Here is a 24903-nt window from a genome sequence, read left to right as displayed (position 1 = left end):
CACACACACACATGCATATATGTATACATACATCTAGGTTTTTCCCCTTTTTCTAAATAGCTCTTGTTCTTCTTTATTTCTTCTATTGTCCATGGGGAAGTGGAAAAGAATCTTTCCTCTGTAAGCCATGCATGTCGTATGAGGCGACTAAAATGCCGGGAGCAATGGGCTAGTAACCCCTTCTCCTGTAGACATTTACTAAAAAAGAGAAGAAGAAAAACTTTATAAAACTGGGATGCTTGAATGTGCGTGGATGTAGTGCAGATGACAAGAAACAGATGATTGCTGATGTAATGAATGAAAAGAAGTTGGATGTCCTGGCCCTAAGCGAAACAAAGCTGAAGGGGGTAGGGGAGTTTCGGTGGGGGGAAATAAATGGGATTAGATCTGGAGTATCTGAGAGAGAGAGAGCAAAGGAAGGGGTAGCAGAAATGTTGAAGGATCAGTTATGGAAGGAGAAAAGAGAATATGAATGTGTAAATTCAAGAATTATGTGGATTAAAGTAAAGGTTGGATGTGAAAAGTGGGTCATAATAAGCATGTATGCACCTGGAGAAGAGAGGAATGTAGAGGAGAGAGAGAGATTTTGGGAGATGTTAAGTGAATGTATAGGAGCCTTTGAACCAAGTGAGAGTAATTGTGGTAGGGGATCTGAATGCTAAAGTAGGAGAAACTTTTAGATAGGGTGTGGTAGGTAAGTTTGGGGTGCCAGGTGTAAATGATAATGGGAGCCCTTTGATTGAACTTTGTATAGAAAGGGGTTTAGTTATAGGTAATACATATTTTAAGAAAAAGAGGATAAATAAGTATACAAGATATGATTTAGGGCGAAATGACAGTAGTTTGAAGATTGAGACACTTATGCAGCATATGGGAATCTTTATTCAGGAAACGTTTCGCCACACAGTGGCTTCATCAGTCCAATACAAAGAGGAAGGCGTAAGGAGAGGAGGAGAATGAGGTAATCAGTCCCTCAACCTGGAGTCGACGTGTTCAGTCCATCAATCTTGTAGAATGTACAGCATAGGGCCGTAGACGTGGCTTATATACTGTGGTGAGGTGACGTGAAGCAGGTGGAGGCAGGGTCATAGTGGTACCATCCACTAGTCGAAGTAGGTCTTCGTCCAAAGGTTGAACAAGTGTTGAAGAATTCTTTGTAACAAGATCCCATGATGCTGCAGTGTCGGCTTTTCAAACCATTCATCACAACTGTCAGACACTGCAGCATCATGGGATCTTGTTACAAAGAATTCTTCAACACTTGTTCAACCTTTGGACGAAGACCTACTTCGACTAGTGGATGGTACCACTATGACCCCGCCTCCACCTGCTTCACGTCACCTCAACACAGTATATAAGCCACGTCTACGGCCCTATGCTGTACATTCTACAAGATTGATGGACTGAACACGTCGACTCCAGGTTGAGGGACTGATTACCTCATACTCCTCCTCTCCTTATGCCTTCCTCTTTGTATTGGACTGATGAAGCCACTGTGTGGCGAAACGTTTCCTGAATAAAGATTCCCATATGCTGCATAAGTGTCTCAATCTTCAACTTGTCGGTTTTTCAAACCATTCATCACACATGACAGTAGTTTGCTGGATTATGTATTCGTAGATAAAAGACTGTTGAGTAGACTTCAGGATGTACATGTTTATAGAGGGGCCACAGATATATCAGATCACTTTCTAGTTGTAGCTACACTGAGAGTGAAAGGTAGATGGGATACAAGGAGAATAGAAGCATCAGGGAAGAGAGAGGTGAAGGTTTATAAACTAAAAGAGAAGGCAGTTAGGGTAAGATATAAACAGCTACTGGAGGATAGATGGGCTAATGAGAGCATAGGCAATGGGGTCGAAGAGGTATGGGGTAGGTTTAAAAATGTAGTGTTAGAGTGTTCAGCAGAAGTTTGTGGTTACAGGAAAGTGGGTGCGGGAGGGAAGAGGAGCGATTGGTGGAATGATGATGTAAAGAGAGTAGTAAGGGAGAAAAAGTTAGCATATGAGAAGTTTTACAAAGTAGAAGTGATGCAAGGAGGGAAGAGTATACGGAGTAAAAGAGAGAGGTTAAGAGAGTGGTGAAGCAATGTAAAAAGAGAGCAAATGAGAGAGTGGGTGAGATGTTATCAACAAATTTTGTTGAAAATAAGAAAAAGTTTTGGAGTGAGATTAACAAGTTAAGGAAGCCTAGAGAACAAATGGATTTGTCAGTTAAAAATGGGAGAGGAGAGTTATTAAATGGAGAGTTAGAGGTATTGGGAAGATAGAGGGAATATTTTGAGGAATTGCTAAATGTTGATGAAGACAGGGAAGCTGTGATTTCGTGTATAGGGCAAGGAGGAATAACATCTTGTAGGAGTGAGGAGGAGCCAGTTGCGAGTGTGGGGGAAGTTCGTGAGGCAGTAGGTAAAATGAAAGGGGGTAAGGCACCCGGGATTGATGGGATAAAGATAGAAATGTTAAAAGCAGGTGGGGATATAGTTTTGGAGTGGTTGGTGCAATTATTTAATAAATGTATGGAAGAGGGTAAGGTACCTAGGGATTGGCAGAGAGCATGCATAGTTCCTTTGTATAAAGGCAAAGGGGACAAAAGAGAGTGCAAAAATTATAGGGGGATAAGTCTGTTGAGTATACCTGGTAAAGTGTATGGTAGAGTTATTATTGAAAGAATTAAGAGTAAGATGGAGAAAAGGATAGCAGATGAACAAGGAGGCTTTAGGAAAGGTAGGGGGTGTGTGGACCAGGTGTTTACAGTGAAACATATAAGTGAACAGTATTTACATAAGGCTAAAGAGGTTTTTGTGGCATTTATGGATTTGGAAAAGGTGTATGACAGGGTGGATAGGGGGGCAATGTGGCAGATGTTGCAGGTGTATGGTGTAGGAGGTAGGTTACTGAAAGCAGTGAAGAGTTTTTACGAGGATAGTGAGGCTCAAGTTAGAGTATGTAGAAAAGAGGGAGATTATTTCCCAGTAAAAGTAGGCCTTAGACAAGGATGTTTGATGTCACCGTGGTTGTTTAATATATTTATAGATGGGGTTGTAAGAGAAGTAAATGCGAGGGTCTTGGCAAGAGGTGTGGAGTTAAAAGATAAAGAATCACACAAAGTGGGAGTTGTCACAGTTGCTCTTTGCTGATGACACTGTGCTCTTGGGAGATTCTGAAGAGAAGTTGCAGAGGTTGGTGGATGAATTTGGTAGGGTATGCAAAAGAAGAAAATTAAAAGTGAATACAGGAAAGGGTAAGGTTATGAGGATAACAAAAAATATTGGGTGATGAAAGATTGGATATCAGATTGGAGGGAGAGAGTATGGAGGAGGTGAAAGTATTCAGATATTTGGGAGTGGACGTGTCAGCGGATGGGTCTATGAAAGGTAGTTTGGAAGTTAGAAGGAGGTGCGAGATTGCCAAAACTTGTCCAGAGGGCTGAGGAAGGGTTGTTGAGGTGGTTCGGACATGTAGAGAGAATGGAGCGAAACAGAATGATTTCAAGAGTGTATCAGTCTGTAGTGGAAGGAAGGCAGGGTAGGGGGTCAGCCTAGGAAAGGTTGGAGGGAGGGGGTAAAGGAGGTTTTGTGTGCGAGGGGCTTGGACTTCCAGCAGGCATGCGTGAGCATGTATAATAGGAGTGAATGGAGACAAATGGCTTTTAATACTTGACGTGCTGTTGGAGTGTGAGCAAAGTAACATTTATGAAGGGATTCAGGGAAACCGGCAGGCCGGACTTGAGTCCTGAAGATGGGAAGTACAGTGCCTGCACTCTGAAGGAGGGGTGTTAATGTTGCAGTTTAAAAACTGTAGTGTAAAGCACCCTTCTGGCAAGACAGTGATGGAGTGAATGATTACCTGGAGTTTACCTGGAGAGAGTTTCGGGGGTCAACGCCCCCGCGGCCCGGTCTGTGACCAGGCCTCCTGGTGGATCAGCCCCTGATCAACCAGGCTGTTGCTGCTGGCTGCACACAAACCAACGTACGAGCCACAGCCTGGCTGATCAGGAACTGACTTTAGGTGCTTGTCCAGTGCCAGCTTGAAGACTGCCAGGGGTCTGTTGGTAATCCCCTTTATGTGTGCTGGGAGGCAGTTGAACAGTCTCGGGCCCCTGACACTTATTGTATGGTCTCTTAACGTGCTAGTGACACCCCTGCTTTTCATTGGGGGGATGGTGCATCGTCTGCCAAGTCTTTTGCTTTCGTAGCGAGTGATTTTCGTGTGCAAGTTCGGTACTAGTCCCTCTAGGATTTTCCAGGTGTATATAATCATGTATCTCTCCCTCCTGCATTCCAGGGAATACAGGTTTAGAAACCTCAAGCGCTCCCAGTAATTGAGGTGTTTTATCTCCGTTATGCGCGCCGTGAAAGTTCTCTGTACATTTTCTAGGTCGGCAATTTCACCTGCCTTGAAAGGTGCTGTTAGAGTGCAGCAATATTCCAGCCTAGATAGAACAAGTGACCTGAAGAGTGTCATCATGGGCTTGGCATCCCTAGTTTTGAAGGTTCTCATTATCCATCCTGTCATTTTTCTAGCAGATGCGATTGATACAATGTTATGGTCCTTGAAGGTGAGATCCTCCGACATAATCACTCCCAGGTCTTTGACGTTGGTGTTTCGCTCTATTTTGTGGCCAGAATTTGTTTTGTACTCTGATGAAGATTTAATTTCCTCATGTTTACCATATCTGAGTAATTGAAATTTCTCATCGTTGAACTTCATATTGTTTTCTGCAGCCCACTGAAAGATTTGGTTGATGTCCGCCTGGAGCCTTGCAGTGTCTGCAATGGAAGACACTGTCATGCAGATTCGGGTGTCATCTGCAAAGGAAGACACGGTGCTGTGGCTGACATCCTTGTCTATGTCGGATATGAGGATGAGGAACAAGATGGGAGCTAGTACTGTGCCTTGTGGAACAGAGCTTTTCACCGTAGCTGCCTCGGACTTTACTCTGTTGACGACTACTCTCTGTGTTCTGTTAGTGAGGAAATTATAGATCCATCGACCGACTTTTCCTGTTATTCCTTTAGCACGCATTTTGTGCGCTATTACGCCATGGTCACACTTGTCGAAGGCTTTTGCAAAGTCTGTATATATTACATCTGCATTCTTTTTGTCTTCTAGTGCATTTAGGACCTTGTCGTAGTGATCCAATAGTTGAGACAGACAGGAGCGACCTGTTCTAAACCCATGTTGCCCTGGGTTGTGTAACTGATGGGTTTCTAGATGGGTGGTGATCTTGCTTCTTAGGACCCTTTCAAAGATTTTTATGATATGGGATGTTAGTGCTATTGGTCTGTAGTTCTTTGCTATTGCTTTACTGCCCCCTTTGTGGAGTGGGGCTATGTCTGTGTTTTTTAGTAACTGAGGGACGACCCCCGTGTCCATGCTCCCTCTCCATAGGATGGAAAAGGCTCGTGATAGGGGCTTCTTGCAGTTCTTGATGAACACAGAGTTCCATGAGTCTGGCCCTGGGGCAGAGTGCATGGGCATGTCATTTATCGCCTGTTCGAAGTCATTTGGCGTCAGGATAACATCGGATAGGCTTGTGTTAATCAAATTTTGTGGCTCTCTCATAAAAAATTCATTTTGATCTTCGACTCTCAGTCTGGTTAGCGGCTTGCTATAAACTGAGTCATATTGGGACTTGAGTAGCTCATTCATTTCCTTGCTGTCATCTGTGTAGGACCCATCTTGTTTAAGTAGGGGCCCAATACTGGACGTTGTTCTCGATTTTGATTTGGCATAGGAGAAGAAATACTTTGGGTTTCTTTCGATTTCATTTATGGCTTTTAGTTCTTCCCGCGATTCCTGACTCCTAAAGGATTCTTTTAGCTTAAGTTCGATGCTTGCTATTTCTCTGACCAGTGTCTCCCTACGCATTTCAGATATATTGACCTCTTTTAGCCGCTCTGTTATTCTTTTCCGTCGCCTGTAAAGGGAGCGCCTGTCTCTTTCTATTTTACATCTACTCCTCCTTTTTCTTAGAGGAATAAGCCTTGTGCATACATCGAGTGCCACCGAGTTAATCTGTTCTAGGCATAAGTTGGGGTCTGTGTTGCTTAGTGTATCTTCCCAGCTTATATCGGTTAGGACTTGGTTTACTTGGTCCCACTTTATGTTTTTGTTATTGAAGTTGAATTTGGTGAATGCTCCCTCGTGACTAGTCTCATTTTGTCGGTCTGGGGCTCCACGCATACATGTCTGAACCTCAATTATGTTGTGATCTGAGTATATTGTTTTTGATATGGTGACATTTCTTATCAGATCATCATTGTTAGTGAAGATGAGGTCTAGTGTATTCTCCAGTCTAGTAGGCTCTATTATTTGCTGGTTTAAATTGAATTTTGTGCAGAGATTTAAAAGCTCGTGCGAGTGTGAGTTTTCATCAGAGCTGCCTCCTGGTGTTATTACTGCAACAATATTATTTGCTATATTCCTCCATTTTAGGTGCCTTAAGTTGAAATCCCCCAGGAGCAAGATGTTGGGTGCAGGAGCTGGAAGATTTTCCAGACAGTGGTCAATTTTTAACAGCTGTTCCTGGAATTGCTGGGATGTTGCATCCGGAGGCTTGTAGACTACCACAATGACTAGGTTTTGGTTCTTGACCTTTACTGCTAAAACTTCCACTACATCATTTGAGGCATTAAGCAGTTCTGTGCAAACAAGTGACTCTGCAATGTACAGGCCAACCCCCCCCTTTTGCCTGTTCACTCTGTCACATCTGTATAGGTTGTAACCTGGGATCCATATTTCGTTGTCCAAGTGATCCTTTATGTGGGTCTCAGTGAAAGCCGCGAACATTGCCTTTGCCTCTGCAAGCAGTCCACGGATGAAAGGTATTTTGTTATTTTGATGGTGAAAGTTTTTCTTTTTCGGGCCACCCTGCCTTGGTGGGAATCGGCCAGTGTGTTAATAAAATAAAAATAAATATTATTACATACATGTACTATTATATTATCATTATACGTATTATATGTATTTATTATGTATTATCATTGTTATTAGTATGTATAATAATAATAATTATTATTATTATTATTATTAATTTAGGGACCTGGAGCACAGATCAAATTCCCTAGCTCAAGAGCCCCTGACCACATACGTATGTCTACTACTACTACTACTACTACAATAATAATAATAATAATCATTATTATAACAATAATAATAATACAATATAATAGTAATAATAACAGTAAGGTGAAACTTCAAAAGGCTGCCAGTAGCTGGCACCACTATCAGCAAAACATTGGTAACTACTACTAGTACATTTTGCACCTGTCTAGACTTAAGTAGTCTTAAGTAGGCATTTTTGCCCGAAATGCCTCGGCATGATAGTGGCTTTCTTTGCTCCAGTCATATTATGATATGTAAACACACATTGTAACCTTTGCAAAGAAATATATATTTTATTTATTTACAATATTTACTTATTTAAGGAACCTCCCTTGAAGGGGAAGTTCGCATCCTGAAATTTCTTTCGTATCCTGAAGCAAAAATTCAACCGAACGAGAGTTCGCATCCTGAAAAATTCACATGGTGGGGTGTTTGTAACCCGTGGTTCCACTGTATTACCCTAGACTTTTAAGGCCTTCATGTAAAAAGCTACCCCACACTAGAACACGTAGCGAGAACCATACAATCAAAGTAAACAAGGGACAACAACATAACAGTGGCCCAGGCCCAGACTCATGGAACTCTGTGTTTGTCAAGAACTGCATGAAGCCCCTGTCACATGCTGTCAGTATTCTGTGGAGAGGGAGCATAGACACAGGAGATCATCCCACACTCACTAAAAACAACAGACATAGCCCCACTCTACAAAGGTGGCAGAAAAGTAATTTCAAAGAACTACAGACCAAAAACACTAACATCTCATATCATAAAAATCTTTGAAAGGGTTCTAAGAAGCAAGATCACCAACCACCTAGATACCCATCAATTATGCAACCCAAGGCAACACGGGTTTAGAGCAGATCGCTCCTGCCTCTCCTAGCTACTGGACCACTATGACAAGGTCCTGGATGCTGTAAAGGATAAACAAAATACAGATGTAGTATACACAGACTTTGCAAAAGCTTTCGACAAGTGTGACCATGGTGTAATAGCACACAAAATGTGTGATAAAGGAATAACAGGAAAAGTTGGTAGATGGATCTATAACTTCATGATAAATAGAACACAAAGAGTATTAGTCAACAGAGTAAAGTCTGAGGCAGGTACAGTGAAAAGCTCTGTTCCACAAGGCACAGTACTCCCATTCAATTCCTCATCCTCACATCTGACATAGACAGAGATGTAAGCCATAGCTCTATGTCTTCCTCTGTGGATGACATCCGAATTGCTATGAAGTTTAATGAAGAAAAATTTCAACTATTCAGATATGGAAAACTTGAGGAAATTAAAACTGTATCAGGGTATATGACAAATTCTAACCATACAACAGAGCGAAAAAGTAATGTGAAGGACCTAGGAGTGATAATGTCAGAGGATCTCGCCTTCGAAGACCACAACAATGTATCTACCTCATCTGCTAGGAAAATGATAGGATGGATAATGAGAACCTTCAAAATTAGGGATGCCAAGCCCATGATCATTCTCTTCAAATTGCTTGTTCTCTCTAGGATGGAATACTGCTGTACACTAATTGCCCCCTTCAAGGTAGGCAAAATTGCTGACCCGGAGAACTTTCACGGCACACCTAAGTATGATAAGGCACCTAAATTACTGGAAACGGTTGAAGGTCCTTGATCTGTATTCCCTGGAATGCAGGCAAGAGAGATACATGATAATAAACAATTGGAAGGACCTGGAGGGAGTGGTACCAAACCTGCACACAAAAATCACTCCCTATGAAAGCAAAAGACTCGGCAGCAGATACAACATTCCCCCAATGAAAAGCAGGGGTGTCACGAGTACACTGAGAGACAACACTATAAGTGTCCAGGGCCCAAGACTGTTCAACTGCCTCTCAGCATACATAAGGGGGATTATCAATAGAACCCTGGCTGTCTTCAAGAAGGCACTGGAGAAGCACCTAAAGTCAGTATCTGACCAGCTGGGTTGTGGTTCATACATTAGTTTGTGTGTGGCCAGCAGTAACAGCCTGGTTGATCAGACCCTGATCCACCACAAGGCTTGGTCTCAGATCAGGCCTCATTTGAGGCCTGGTCTGGGTTTCGGGGGTATTAACCCCTGAAACCCTCTCCAGGTATACAATTTTGAGTGCTGTTTTGTTATCAGATTCCACTCATTTTAATCTTAATCATTTCAGAAAAATATACTCTTTCAAATTAAGATTTTTTATTCAAAATCTTCCCACAAACACAATTTTATTTTCCATGTATTCCACAGTTAAGAGGTTAACATTGTTCATTCAAGCTCCTTGTACCCATGAATTACAAAATTATTCTGTAAGAATGCTTACCACATCATGTAACTTTTTTTTTAACACATCGACCATCTCTTACCGAGGCAGGGTCACCCAAAAAAAAGACAGAGGCGTACTGATACCACAGTTCAAAAACTGCAACACATTTCCACTCCTTCAGAGTGCAGGCACTGTGACTCACAAAATCATAATAACACAATTACAAACAAGCCACGGTACTGGTGGAGACTGAACTCACTTGCCATGAATTCAATCCCCCACCCATACTGTGGTTTGTAGGCACTGTGCTTCCCACCTCCAGGATTTAAGTCTGGCTAACCAGTTTCCCTGAATCCCTTAATAAATGTTACTTTGCTCACACTCCAACAGCATGCCAAGTCATAAAAATCATTTGTCTCCACTTGCTCCTATCTAACATGCTCATGCACGCTTACTGGAAATCTGAGCCCCTTGAAGACAAAACCTTTAACCCCTCCCTCCAACCTTTTCTAGGATGACCCCTACCCTGCCCTCCTCCTGCTACAGATTTATATATCCTCCAAGTCATTCTGTTTTGTTCCTTCCTCTCTAAATGTCCAAACCACCTCAACAACCCCTCCTCAGCCCACCAGATAATACTTTTAGAAACCCTGCTCCTTTTAATTTCCAAACTACGAATTCTCTGCATAATATTCACACCACACATTGACTTCAGACATTACATCTCCACTGCCTCCAGCCTTCTCCTCATTGCAACATTCATCACCCATGTTTCACACCCATATAAGAGTGTTGGTACCACTATACTCTCATACATTCCCCTCTTTGCTTCCATGGATAACATTCTTTGTGAGTGGTGCACAGAGGAATCTGTGCACCACTCACCTTTTACCCTTTATCAATTCTATGATTCACCTCGTCTTTCACAGACCCATCTGCTGACAAGCCAACTCCCAAATATCTGAACACATTCACTTCCTCCGTACTCCCTCCCTCCCACCAATCTGATGTTCAATCTTTCATTACTTAATTTTTTTTATTCTCATAAACTTGCTCTTTCCTACATTCACTTTAAATTTCTTTCTTTTACACACCCTCCCAAATTCATCTGCCAATCTCTGCAACTTCTCTTCAGAATCACCCAAATCACAGTATCATCAGCCAAAAGCAACTGTGACAACTCCCACTTCATGTTAGATTCTTTATCTCTCAATCCCACACCTCTTGCCAACACCCGAGCATTCACTTCTCTTACAACCCCATCTATAAATATACTGAACAACCATGGTGAGAGACAGCGCATGGTTAGAGAAGAGTAGCGGCAAAAGGTAAGGAACCTTCAGAGCAAAAGGAGAAGATAAAAAAAAAAAATGGGAATCTCAAACTGGTGGAAACATAGTAAGTGGATGGACAATAGGAGGGTGCCTGTTATTTAGTGTTAGTTAGATATTATATGTGTAAACAGTCATAACACAATCATTTAAAAGTAATACACAATTTGCAAAGGAAACTTTGGAGTATGATGATCTGGTCAGTCCTGGACCACTGTCTCTAATCGAAGACAAAATGAAATCTCATCACATTTTCCTTTCCAAAGTGTGGGTAGTTATGAATTGTTCCAGCAAGGATACTCTAAGTTAGTTTTGAGTTGATCCAGGCATGGTACTGTGGCTTAGTTTTGAATTCTTCCAGCCACAGCACTGTGACTTCATTACACAAGAATGTAAGTATCAACCTCATCCCCTAAAACCTAACACACTCACCATGGTGATAATGAGACCATTAACAGTGCCGATCTCTTCCCTGATGGCAAACACATCAAGTAGTGCCTGTGTAGGATGCTCTCCCACACCATCACCGGCATTAATCACTGGACGACGACTCACTGCTGCAGCACGCTGAAATATGATCAAACACAGATTATTTTCATTAAGCAAAGGCAATATGCTAATTGCTAAATATAGTTTAAGGATAATTATTTATTTATTAACACATCGGCCATCTCCCACCAAGGCAGGGTTGCCCGATAAAGAAAAACTTTCAACATTCGCTCCATCACTGTCTTGCCAGAGGCACAACTGCACTACAGTTATAAAGCTGCAACATTAACACCCCTCCTTTAGAGTGCAGGCACTGTACTCCCCATCTCCAGGACTGAAGTCCGGCCTGCCAGATTCCCTGAATTCCGTCATTTATGTTACCTTGTTCACACTCCAACAGCATGTCAAGTCCTAAAAACCATTCGTCTTCATTCACTCCTATCTAACATGCTCACGCATGCTTGCTGGAAGTCCAAGCCCCTCATACACAAAACCTCCTTTACCCCTTCCCTCCAATCTTTCCTAGGCTGATCCCTACCCCACCTCCCCTCCACTACAGATTTATACACTCTCGAAATCATTCTATTTTGTACCAATGTCTCTACATGTCCGGACCACCTCAACAACCCCTCCTCAGCCCTCTGGATGACAGTTTTGGGTAATCCCACACCTCCTAATCTCCAAACTATGAATTCTCTGCATTCACACCACACATTGCCCTCAGACATGACATATCTACTGCCTCCAGCCTTCTCTTTGTTGCAACATTCGCCACCCATGCTTCACACCCATATAAGAGCATTGATATAACTATACTCCCACACATTTCCCTCTTTGCTTCAATGGACAAAATTCTTTGTCTCCAAAGACTCCTAAGAACACTACTCACCTTTGTCCCCTCCTTAATTCTATGATTCACCTCATCTTTCACAGACCCATCTGCTGACACGTTCACTCCTAAATATCTGAATACATTCACCTCCTCCATACTCTCTCCCTCCAATCTGGCATCCAATCTTTCGTTACCTAATATGTTTATCCTTATCACCTTATTCTTTCCTATATTCACTTTTAATTTCCTTCTTTTACATACCCTACGAAACTCATCCACCAACCTCTGCAACTTCTCTTCAGAATCTCTCAAAAGCACAATGTCATCAGCAAAGAGCAACTGTGACAACTCCCACTTTGTGTTAGATTCTTTATCTCTTAACCCCACACCTCTTGTGAACACTTCTCTTACAACCCCATCTATAAATATAATGAACAACAATGGTGACATCACACATCCTTGTCTAAGGCCAACTTTTGCTCGGAAATAATTTCCCTCTCTCCTACATACTCTAACCTGAGCCTCACTATCCTCGTAAAATCTCTTCACTGCTTTCAGTAACCTACCTCTTATTCCAAACACTTGCAACATCTGCCACATTGCCCTCTATCCACCCTGTCGTACACCTTTTCCAAATTCATAAATGCCACAAAAACCTCTTTACCCTTGTCTAAATATTGTTCACCTATATGTTTCACTGTAAACACTTGGTCTACACACCCCCTACCTTTCCTAAAGCCTCCTTGTTCATCTGCTATCCTACTCTCCAGCTTACTCTTAATTCTCTCAATAATAACTGTACCATACACTTTACCAGGTATACTCAACAGACTTATTCCCTGTGATATTACCTTGTGCCCTATCTACCTTTTACTCTCACTGTAGCTACAACTAAAAAATGATCTGATATATCTGTGGCTCCTTTATAAACATGTACATCCTGATGTCTACCCAACAGTCTTTTATCTACCAATACATAGTCCAACAAACTTCTGTCATTTCGCCCTACATCATATCTTGTATACTTATTTATCCTCTTTTTCTTAAAATATGTATTACCTACAATTAAACCACTTTCCATATGAAGTTTAATCAAAGGGCTCCCATTATCATTTACACCTGGCACCCCAAACTTACCTACTACACCCTCTCTAAATGTGTCTCCTACTTTAACATTTAGGTCCACTACCACCCCCTGGCCCATGTGAGGCAGGTCCAAGTCACCTCCTGGCTTAAACCAATGACCCACATAGTCAGGTCAGATCACATCCACTTAAGTAGACAAGGACATGCAAAACACAATGTTACAAATTAGCAATGCCACTGGAGATAGTAAACAAAGGGATGCCCCAAGGAATAGTGAAGATAAAATACCAGAAATAACTGGTGAAGGCACCATTGTTAGTACTAGAGCTAAGTAGAGCTAAATATGGATCCTGGGTTACAACCTATACAGATGCGACAGAGTGAACAGGCAAAAGGGAAGGGGGTGGGGGGAGGGTTGGCCTGTACGTCAAAGAGTCACTGGTATGTTTGGAACTACTAAATGCCTCAAATGATGTACAGTAGGGCCCCACTTTACAGCGTTCCGCTAATACGGTCATTTCAAATTATGACCAAAACTCGCTTTCTAATACAGTCACTGCGCCCCACCAGGTTTGTTTACATTCTCTGTGAGATCCGTAAGCACTAAGCCTCTCCATTATGTCTGGAAACTCCAAAGTTTCAAGTGTTTTTAAAAGTTATTTCATGTTTTATATATACATTGGAAAATTTTATAGGGGTTACTGGTATGTACCTCAACATTACATTCATACAAGTAATCTCATTGGGAGACAACAACCATATTGTTTACCGTGGTCACCCCGTGTAGACATGTGAGAAAACTTAGCCACCCCTGGTCACTGCAGGTGGTTCCTTCAACCTCACAATCTTACCTATATCTATCCGAGACCAGTATGAATTGGATAGCACCCACAAGTACGGCGCTACTAATTAATTGTGGACTGTATAGATTATATTAGTTTAACTGAATGAGGGAGGGGGGTAGGTTACACATGGATATAGGAGGCAGCTCAGATGAAAATTCACATACACACAAACTATTAAATCTCTGCAACAAATTCACCTTAAACCAGCAAATAGAAGAGCCTACAAGACTAGAAAATATGCTGCACCTCATCTTCACTAACAATGCTCTGATACGTAATATAACTATCAAAGACAATTCACTCAGATCACAACATAATAGAGGTACAGACATGTATGCACAGGGCTCCGGACCAGCAATATGTAAGCAGTCATGAAGGTCTCTTCACGAAATCAATTTCAATAACAAAAGCATGCAATGGGATCAAGTAAACCATGTCCTAAATGAAACAAGCTGGGAAGATATCCTAAACAACACGGACCCAAACCTGCCTTGAAAAAATTAATTCTGTGGTTCTTGAGATCTGCTCAAGAAACATTCCATTAACCCCTTGACTGTCACAACCCCCAATCCTGAGGCGCCTCCTGGTGTCACAAAATATTTTTTCTTACGAAATGATAGAGAATCTTTTCCCGATTGTAATGACACCAAAAAAACGAAATTTGATGGAAAACTGACGGAATTAAGCTCTCACGAAGTTAGCGACCTTGGCGATATTTACAAATCGGCGATTTCGCCCACTTTGACCCCTATTTTCGGCTAATTCCATTGTTCCAGTCGACCAAACTCATAGCTATTTCTTTAGAACTCCGTTTTTTTCTATCGATTGAGTACAAGAAACTGCCCATTTACCAATTTCAACTACCCAATAACGTGGTCAGAAATTTGCAATTTGGCCAATTTCATGAAAATTAAAAAATATGACAACTTCAAAATAAGGTCCAGAATGAACAATGCAGACATTCCTGGCTCTAAAATAACATTTTCTTTGTTCATCAGTCATGTCTCCAGGCCCCTCTGATATTACTCTTGCTTTCTATTTTGAATTTTTATTCAAACAAAAAATAGAAGATTTACTATTATGCAGACTGCTCCAATACTGTAATAATTGTATAAATAACATCAACCCATTCATGACTGCATATCAGAATGGCTAGTTGGACATTTATTGGACAATGACATCATTTGTTTACTTTTGAACATCGGCAAAAATCAAACATTTCCCCTAATTTGAGCTCCATTTCCAGGTTCTTTTTATAGTAAAATCAAAATCATCTCTTTTTCTATAATATGTTTTCCATTCTATCAAACAAGACCAAGAAAACGAGAATACAACCATAAATACTATACGAAAATAGACCACAAAGTCGGCATTTTAATTAAAAATAACGGTCGGAGTTTTTTTTTCTCATTATGCACTGCATGCTCCAGGATTTTTTTTATGTGGCGCACACTGACCACACGGACCCATTCACTTACATGTGGGTCTACCAGCTTTCTCCTTCTTGATTTGAAGCCGCTAGAATTTATGAGTATATATACGTCAAACACGGTACCTCGTAAGACGTATATATACGGCCGCGACAGTCAAAGGGTTAAGAAAAAGAAAGAGAAGAAGTAAACTAGAAAGAGAGTCACAGAGCTGCTGAGTGGGGCCAATATATTTGAAATATGAAGGGAAGCACTAGTCAATGAAATTGCAAATATCAAACTTAAGCTGAAGGAATCTTATAGGAGACAAGAATCACAGGAAGAACTAAAAGCCATAAAGGAAATTGAAAACAAACAAAAAAAAATATTTCTTGTCTTATGTCAAATCTAAATGAAAAACAACATCCAGTATTGGGCCCCTACTTAGGCTGGAATAGGACATACATTTTGTGCATAGGGCTCAACAACAATAAACCATCTCAGACCATTAATTACCCAACAAAAGGCTGCAGTCAGAATGATAACAAATTCCCACTATAGGCAGCACACTCCGCCAATATTCAAAACTCTAAACCTACTCACCGTACAAAACATCCATACTTATTACTGCACCTATTACATACATAGAAAACTCAACTCAGATATAAACCCTCCCCTCAAATGTCTCCTTACCAACCTCAACAGAACATATGACCATAATACAAGGCACAGATCACTCTTTGATGTTCCTCGTGTCCATCTCACACTATGTAAAAACTCAATGCACATAAAAGGCCCAAAAATCTGGAATTCATTACCTGTGAATATAAAAGAAACACTGTCTGTTTATAAATTCAAGTCTCTTCTTAAAAATCACTTACTCACCCACAACTAAATAAATACTGAATAACTGTATCTCATAAATGTATAACCTGTGACAATATCAAACTTTTTTTTTCATTACATTACCTAATAGAATACTCCATTCTATTGAATGCTCAGCAACTCAGCAAATGACCATATGACCTGACTTTGAAATACTCATTTGTGCTTAATTGTTATTTGTTTACTATAATTTTTACCACTGAATATATCATTGCTTAGTTAATCTAAGTTAATTTTAAGCCTGCCCATAATGCTCTGCATACAAGGGGCTTTTGGCATGCTACACTTAACCACTGTACAGTGGACCCCCATCTTACGATATTAATCCGATCCTGAGAGCTCATCGTAAGCCGAAATTATCGTAAGGCGAATTAATTTTCCCCATAAGAAATAATGGAAATCAAATTAATCCGTGCAAGACACCCCAAAATACGAAAAAAAAAAAAATTTTACCACATGAAATATTAATTTAAATACATACAAACTGAAGAAGATATGCACAGTTACTACTCTACTAAGAATGGAATACATGACACTTATCTTTATTGAAGATCTGGTGATGATTGATGGGATGGGGGGAGGGGAGTGTGTGGAAGTTATTGTTTAGAAGGGGAATCCCCTTCCATTAGGACTTGAGGTACCAAGTCCTTTTCCGGGGTTACTTCCCTTCTTTTAATGCCACTAAGACCAGCTTGAGAGTCCCTGGACCTCTGTCGCACAACAAATCTGTCCATAGAGGTCTGTACCTCCTGTTCCTTTAAGATTTGCCTAAAATGGGCCACAACATTTTCATTGTAATAGTCACCAGCACGGCTTGCAATAGGTGTCTTAGGGTGATTTTTATCCGTAAAGGTTTGCACTTCAACCCACTTTGCACACATTTTCTTAATCTTTGAAGTAGGCACATTGGATTCCACAACTGGCATAGGCTTCTCAGGGTTAGCCCCAAACCCTTCAAAATCTTTCTTGATTTCCATACTAATTCTCACCCTTTTTACCACAGGGTTGGCACTAGAAGCTTTCTTGGGGCCCATGGTGACTTATTTTGCAGTTACAAGCACAAAAAACACTGGGATAAGGGGAAATGTACTGAATGTATGCGTGGATGCGACCTCACTGGCTGGCTTGTAAACACTGGCGCTGAGGCCACACGTGGGACGCGTCCCAGATGAATCACGTAAGGCGAGTTTTTTATCGTGAGGCGAGGCAAAATTTTTGCGTTCAAATCAATCAATCAGTCAATCAATCAATCAAGTTTATTCTCTATAAGGATTACAATGCGGGGTTTGATATACATGTTATAAAATACTAATTACAGAGGGGGCCACTAGGACACCTAGCATGGCTAGGCATTTCGGGCAGACTTTGATTAATTCTTAACTCTAAATTATTACAAATTATGGAGTAAGTTGGTATTATGGCTAAGTGACTAAATCATAGTTTGTGAGTTTAGCAATGTGAATGCTTTTGTTTTGGCACAATACACAGTTTCTATATTGGAGTATCACAGGCAAACTTATGACTAGTTAGGATTCATTATTTTAAGATTAAGATTCGTATTTCTGTGTTTATAGTTAAATGGGTGAGTGAGTGAATGAAAGTGTGAATCACCAGGTGGTTTTCATGTAGTTAGTTGACGGGGTGTATCAGGAAGATAAGATGTTTTCTAATGGTAGTTTTGAAGGTGATGAAAGTGTCTGCAGTTCTAGAGTTTTCAGGTAGGGTGTTCCAGATTTTAGGGCCTTTGACATACATTGAATTTTTGTAAAGGTTTAGTCGGACACGGGGAATGTCATAGAAATGTTTGTGTCTGGTGTTATGCCTGTGGGTCCTGTCACAACTATCAAGAAAGCATTTTAGGTCAAGGTTAATATTGGAATTTAAGGTCATAAGAACATATGAAAGGAGGAACACTGCAGCAGGCCTGTTGGCCCATACTAGGCAGGTTCTTTACAATCCATCCCACTAACAAAACATTTGCCCAACCAATTTTCAATGCCACCCAAGAAATAAGCTCTGTTAACCCTATCCACTTATATGCAAGTCCCACTCAAATCCAACCCCTCTCACTCATGCATTTATCCAACCTAAATTTGAAACTACCCAAGGTTTTAGCCTCCATAACCCAACTAGGTAGACTGTTCCAATTATCAACTACCTTATTTCCAAACCATTACTTTCCTATATCCTTTCTAAATCTAAACTTGCCTAATTTGAATCCATTATTGTGGGTTCTCTCTTGGAGAGATATCCTCAAGACCTTATCTATATCACCTTTATTAATATCCATCTTCCACTTATACACTTTGATCATGTCTCCCTTCATTCTTCGTCTAACAAGTGAATGTAATTTAAGGGTCTTCAATCTTTCTTCATAAGGAAGATTTCTAATGCTATGTATTAATTTAGTCATTCTACACTGAATGTTTTCTAATGAATTTATGTCTATTCTGTAATATGGAGACCAGAACTGGGCTGCATAATCTAGGTGAGGCCTTACTAATGATGTATAAAGCTGTAATATAACTGCTGAACTTCTGTTGCTTACACTTCTTGATATAAATCCCAGTAATCTGTTTGCCTTATTACGTATGCTTAGGCATCGCTGTCTTGGTTTAAGGTTACTGCTTACCATAACCCACAAGTCCTTTTCACAATCTGTATGGCTAAGTTCTACATTATTTAACTTATAAGTGCTAGTGTTATGGACACTCCCGAGCTTCAGAACCTTGCATTTATCTACACTGAACTGCATCTGCCACTTCCTGCCAGGTCCTGTAGATACAGACTGCACATCAGTAAGTGTGGATGTTCTGAACAGGGAGTAAATTTAGATCTATGAAGAGTGGGGTGGGGGGGTGGGGGTAGGGTTGCCAGGGATAGGATTTAGTGATTATTCTTACTGCGGCTTTTTGTTGGGTTATTGGCTTTAGGTGTGTTGCTGCAGTTGATCCCCAAGCACAAATAGCATAGGTGAGGTATGGATAAATGAGTGAATAAAATAAATAAATAAATAAATAAATGGTATAGTGTGAGAAGGGCATTTTGCAGCACATAGTATCGTATCGTATGGCGGATTTAACATAAGGCGATGCATTCGTAAGGCAGGGGTCCAATGTATTTCTTTGTACATCTATGTATCATGTCCAAATTAATAATAAATAAATAAATAAGTAGCCAAGAAATGAGTGAGATACTGAAGTCCCAATATGACTCGGTGTTCAGCGATCCACTGCCCACTAAGGGTCGACAATCCAAATGAATTCCTTACGAACGAAACCCAAAATTTGGTCATCCTAAAACTCTCAGACATTATTACAACTCCACAAGATTTTGAAGAGGCAATTAATAACATGCCCACGCACTCTGCCCCAGGCCCAAACTCGTGGAACTCCATGTTCATCAAAAACGACAAGAAGTCCCTATCGTGTGCCTTCAGCATTCTATGGACAGGGAGCATGGACACAGGGGTCATCCCACACACACTAAAAACAACAGACATAGCCCCACTCCACAATGGTGGCAATAAAGCAATTGCAAAGAACTACAGACCGATAGCACTAACATCCCATATCATAAAAATCTTTGAGAGGGTTCTAAGAATCAAGATAGCCAACCACCTAGATACCCATCAGTTACACAACCCAGGGCAACACGGGTTTAAAACAGGTCACTCCTGCCTGTCCCAGCTACTGGACCATTATGACTAGGTCCTGGATGCTGTAGAGGATAAACAAAATACAGATGTAATATACACAAACTTTGCAAAAGCTTTCAACAAGTGTGACCATGGTGTAATAGCACACAAAATGCATGATAAAGGAATAACAGGAAAAGTTGGTAGATGGATCTACAACTTCCTGACAAATAGAACACAAAGAGTAATAGTAAACAAAGTAAAGTCCCAGGCAGCCACGGTAAAAAGCTCTGTTCCACAAGGCACAGTACTTGCTCCCATTCTATTCCTCATCCTCATTTCTGACAGAGATGTAAGTCATAGCTCTGTGTCTTCCTTTGCAGATGACACCCGGACCACCATGGCAGTGACCTCCATCAAAGATACTGTGAGACTCCAAGCGGACATCAACCAAATCTTTGAATGGGCCACTCAAAACAATATGAAGTTCAACGAGGAGAAATTTCAACTACTCAGATATGGAAAACTTGAAGAAATTAAAAATGTGTCAGGGTATACCACAAATTCTAACCATACAATAGAGTGGAAAAGTAATGTGAAGGACAACTAGGAAAATGATAGGATGGATAATGAGAACCTTCAAAACTAGAGATGCCAAGCCCATGATTCTCTTCAAATCACTTGTGCTCTCTAGGCTGGAATACTGCTGCACACTAATGGCCCCCTTCAAGGCTGGCAACACTGCAGACCTGGAGAGTGTACAAAGAACTTTCACGGCACACATAAGAGTGATAAGGCACCTAAACTACTGGGAACGGTTGAAGATCCTTGATCTGTATTCCTCGAACGCAGGCGAGAGAGATACATGATAATACAGTGGACCCCCGCTTTATAAGTGCATCGCATTATGTTAAATCCGCCATACGAAGCATTTGAACGCAAAAATTTTGCCTCGCCTCATGATAAAAAACTCGCCTTATGAGATTCGTCCGGGATGCGTCCCACATGTGGCCTCACCTGCCTCGTGGGTGCTAGTGTTTACAAGCCAGCCAGTGCGGTCACATCTAAGCATACATTCGGTACATTTCATATTATCACAGTGTTTTTAGTGCTTGTAACTGCAAAATAAGTCACCATGGGCCCCAAGAAAGCTTCTAGTGCCAGTCCTGTGGTAAAAATTGTAAAAATTACTATGGAAATAAAGAAAGAGATAATTGCTAAGTACAAAAGTGGAGTGTGTGTCTCGGAGCTGGCCAGGTTGTATACCAAACCTCAATCAACCATCTCTACTATCTTGGCCAACAAAATGGCAATCAAGGAAGCTATTCTTGCAAAAGGTGCAAGTTTGTTTTTGAAACAGAGATCGCAAGTGATAGATGATGTTGAGAGGCTGCTATTGGTGTGGATAAATGAAAAACAAATAGCAGGAGACAGCATCTCTCGAGTGATCATATGTGAAAAGGCTAGGAAGATGCATGATGATTTAATTAGAAAAATGCCTGAAACTAGTGGTGATGTGAGTGAATTTAAGGACAGCAAAGGTTGGTTTGAGAGATTTAAGAATCGTAGTGGCATACATAGTGTGATAATTCATGGTGAGGCTACCAGTTCAGACCAAAAAGCGGCTGAAAAAATATGTGAAGGAATTCAGGGAGTACATAGACATTGAAGAATTGAAACCTGAACAAGTGTTTAATTGTGACGAAACAGGCCTGTTTTGGAAGAAAATGCCAAGCAGGACCTACATTACTCAGGAGGAAAGGGCACTCCCAGGACATAAGCATATGAAAGACAGGCTTACTCTTTTGATGTGTGCTAATGCTAGTGGTGATTGCAAAGTGAAGCCTTTATTGGTGTATCACTCTGAAACTCCTAGAGCGTTCAGGCAAAATAATGTCCTCAAGGCTAATTTGTGTGTGCTGTGGAGGGCAAACAGCAAGGCATAGGTCACTAGGGACTTTTTCTATGACTGGTTACACCATGCATTTGCCCCCGCTGTGAAATATTACCTGATGGAAAAGAAATTGGACCTTAAGTGCCTCCTGGTATTAGACAATGCTCTTGGTCATCCTTCAGACTTGGCAGAGCGACTTTTTGGGGACATGAGCTTCATTAAGGTTAAGTTTTTGCCTCCTAATACTACTCCTCTCCTGCAGCCCATGGACCAGCAGGTCATTTCACACTTCAAAAAACTCAACACAAAAGCTGTTTCAAAAGTGCTTTGAAGTGACCTCAGACACTCAACTGACTCTAAGAGAGTTTTAGAAAGATCATTTTAGTATCCTCACTTGTGTAACCTTATAGATATGGCTTGGGAGGGAATGACTAAGAGGACCTTGAACTCTGCTTGGAAGAAACTGTGGCCACAATGTGTAGAAGAAAGGGATTTTGAAGGGTTTGGAGCTAACCCTGAAAAGCATATGCCAGTTGTGGAATCCATTGTGGCATTGGGGAAGTCCTTGGGGTTGGAGGTTAGTGGGGAGGATGTGGAAAAGTTGGTGGAGGAGGACAATGAAGAACTAACCACTGATTAGCTGCAAGATCATCTTCAACAGCAAGAGGCCAGACCTGAGAAAACTGCTTCAGAGGAGGGGAGAGAAATTGAGGAAGTTGCCTACTTCAAAGATTAAGGAAATGTGTGCAAAGTGGGTTGAGCTGCAAACCTTTATGGATGAAAATCACGCAGACACAGCTACTGCAAGACGTGTTGGCAACCTGTACAATGACAATGTTATGGCCCATTTTAGGGAAGTCTTAAAGGAACAGGAGGTACAGAGCTCTATGGACGGATTTGTTGTGCGACAGAGGTCCAGTGACTCTCAAGCTGGTCCTAGTGGCATTAAAAGAAGAAGGGAAGTAACCCCGGAAAAGGACTTGCTACCTCAAGTCCTAATGGAAGGGGATTCTCCTTCTAAACAACTTCCACACTCTCCCATCCCATCAGTCATCACCAGATCCTCAATAAAGGTAAGTGTCATGTATTCTATTCTTAGTAGAGTGGTAATTGTGCATGTTTTCTTCAGTTTATGTGTATTAAAATTAATATTTCATGTGGTAAAATTTTTTTTTTTTTCAGACTTTGGGGTGTCAGTAACGGATTAATTTGATTTCCATTATTTCTTATGGGGAAAATTAATTCGGCCAACAATAATTTTGGCTTACGATGAGCTCTCAGGAACGGATTAATATTGTAAAGCGGGGGTCTACTGTATACACTTGGAAGGTGCTGGAGGGATTGGTACCAAACTTGCACACGAAAATCACTCCATATGAAATAAAAAGACTCGGCAGGAAATGCAACATTCCCCCGATGAAAAGCAGGGGTGCCAAGAGTACACTGAGAGACAACACAAGAAGTGTCCGGAACCCAAAACTGTTCAATTGCCTCCCAACATACATAAAGGGGATTACCAATAGACCCCTGGCTGTCTTCAAGAAGGCACTGGACAGGCACCTAAAGTTAGTACCGGACCAACCGGGCTGTGGTTCGTACGTCAGCTTGCGTGCAGCCAGCAGTAACAGCCTGGTTGATCAGACCCTGATCCACCATGAGGCCTGGTCTCAGACCGGGCTGTGGGGGCGATGATCCCTGAACCCCTCTCCAGGTAAACAATAACAAAAACAAAGTGGGACCAAGTAAACCAGGTCCTGAAAGATATAAACTAGGAAGATAGCCTATGTAAGATGGACCCAAACCTATGTCTAGAACAAATTAACTCTGTTGCACTTGAGGTTTGCTCAATGCATATTCCTTTAAGGAAAAGGAAGAAAAGACGTAAACTAGAAAGAGACAGGTGCTCCCTATACAAGTGAAGGCAAAGAATAAGAGAGTGGCTAAAAGAGGTCATTATATCTGTAATACGTAGGGAGGCACTGGTCAGAGAAATATCAGACATCAAACTAATGCTAAAGGAATCTTACAGGAGTCAAGAGATGCAGGAAGAAGTAAAGGCCATAAATGAAATTGAAAGAAACAAAATATTTCTTTTCTTATGCCAAATCAAAGTCGACAACAACATCCAGTATTGGGCCCCTACTTAGATGAGATGGGTCCTATACAGATGACAACAAGTAAATGACTGAGCTACTAAAGTCCCGGTATGACTCGGTTTTCAGTGAGCCACTAACCAGACTGAGAGTTGAAGACCTAAATAAATTTTTTATGAGAGGGACACAGAATTTGGTAGACTCAAACCTATCTGATATTATCCTGATGCCAAATGACTTTGAAAGGGCAATAAATGACATGCACTCTGCCCCAGGCCCAGACTCATGGAACTGTGTTTTTCAAGAACTGCAAGAAGCCCCTATCATGTGCTTTTAACATCCTCTGGAGAGGGAGCATGGGCACAGGAGTCATCCACAGCTGCGAAAATCAAACATAGCCCCACTCCACAGAGAGGGAAGTAAAGCAATAGCAAAGAACTACAGACCAATAGCACTAACATTTTTTTTTTTTAACACATCGGCCGATTCCCACCAAGGCAGGGTGGCCCGAAAAAGAAAAACTTTCATCATCATTCACTCCATCACTGTCTTACCAGACGGGTGCTTTACACTACAGTTATAAAACTGCAACATTAACACCCCTCCTTCAGAATGTAGACGCTGTACTTCCCATCTCCAGGACTCAAGTCCGGCCTGCCGGTTTCCCTGAATCCCTACAAAAATGTTACTTTGCTCACACTCCAACAGCACATCCTATCAAATACGCTCATGCACACTTGCTGGAAGTCCAAGCCCTTGCACACAAAACCTCCTTTACTCCCTCCCTCCAACCCTTCCTAGGCCGACCCCTACCCCGCCTTCCCTCCACTACAGATTTATACACTCTCGAAGTGATTCTGTTTTGTTCCATTCTCTTTACATGTCTGAACCACCTCAACAATCCATCTGGATAATAGTTTTGGTAATCCCAAACCTTCTCCTAATTTCCAAACTATGAATTCTCTGCATTATATTCACACCACACACTGCCCTCAGACATGACATCTCCACTGCCTCCAGCCTTCTCCTCATTGCAACA

General features: G+C 41.3%; 1 protein-coding gene across 1 annotated transcript in view; it reads right to left on the bottom strand.

The window, feature by feature from the left end:
• The window catches only part of r (carbamoyl-phosphate synthetase 2, aspartate transcarbamylase, and dihydroorotase rudimentary), a 1183622-nt gene that overhangs the window by 28554 nt on the left and 1130165 nt on the right, over positions 1 to 24903 (bottom strand). Inside the window, exon 43 of the mRNA XM_070094236.1 lies at positions 11127 to 11261. Within this exon, the coding sequence (XP_069950337.1) occupies positions 11127 to 11261 (135 nt within the window). The remainder of the gene's footprint in view (positions 1 to 11126; positions 11262 to 24903) is intronic.

This window comes from Cherax quadricarinatus, chromosome 45 (assembly GCF_038502225.1).
Source record: "Cherax quadricarinatus isolate ZL_2023a chromosome 45, ASM3850222v1, whole genome shotgun sequence".
Classification (NCBI taxonomy): domain Eukaryota; kingdom Metazoa; phylum Arthropoda; class Malacostraca; order Decapoda; family Parastacidae; genus Cherax; species Cherax quadricarinatus.
This window is presented reverse-complemented; position numbering and strand designations above follow the sequence as displayed.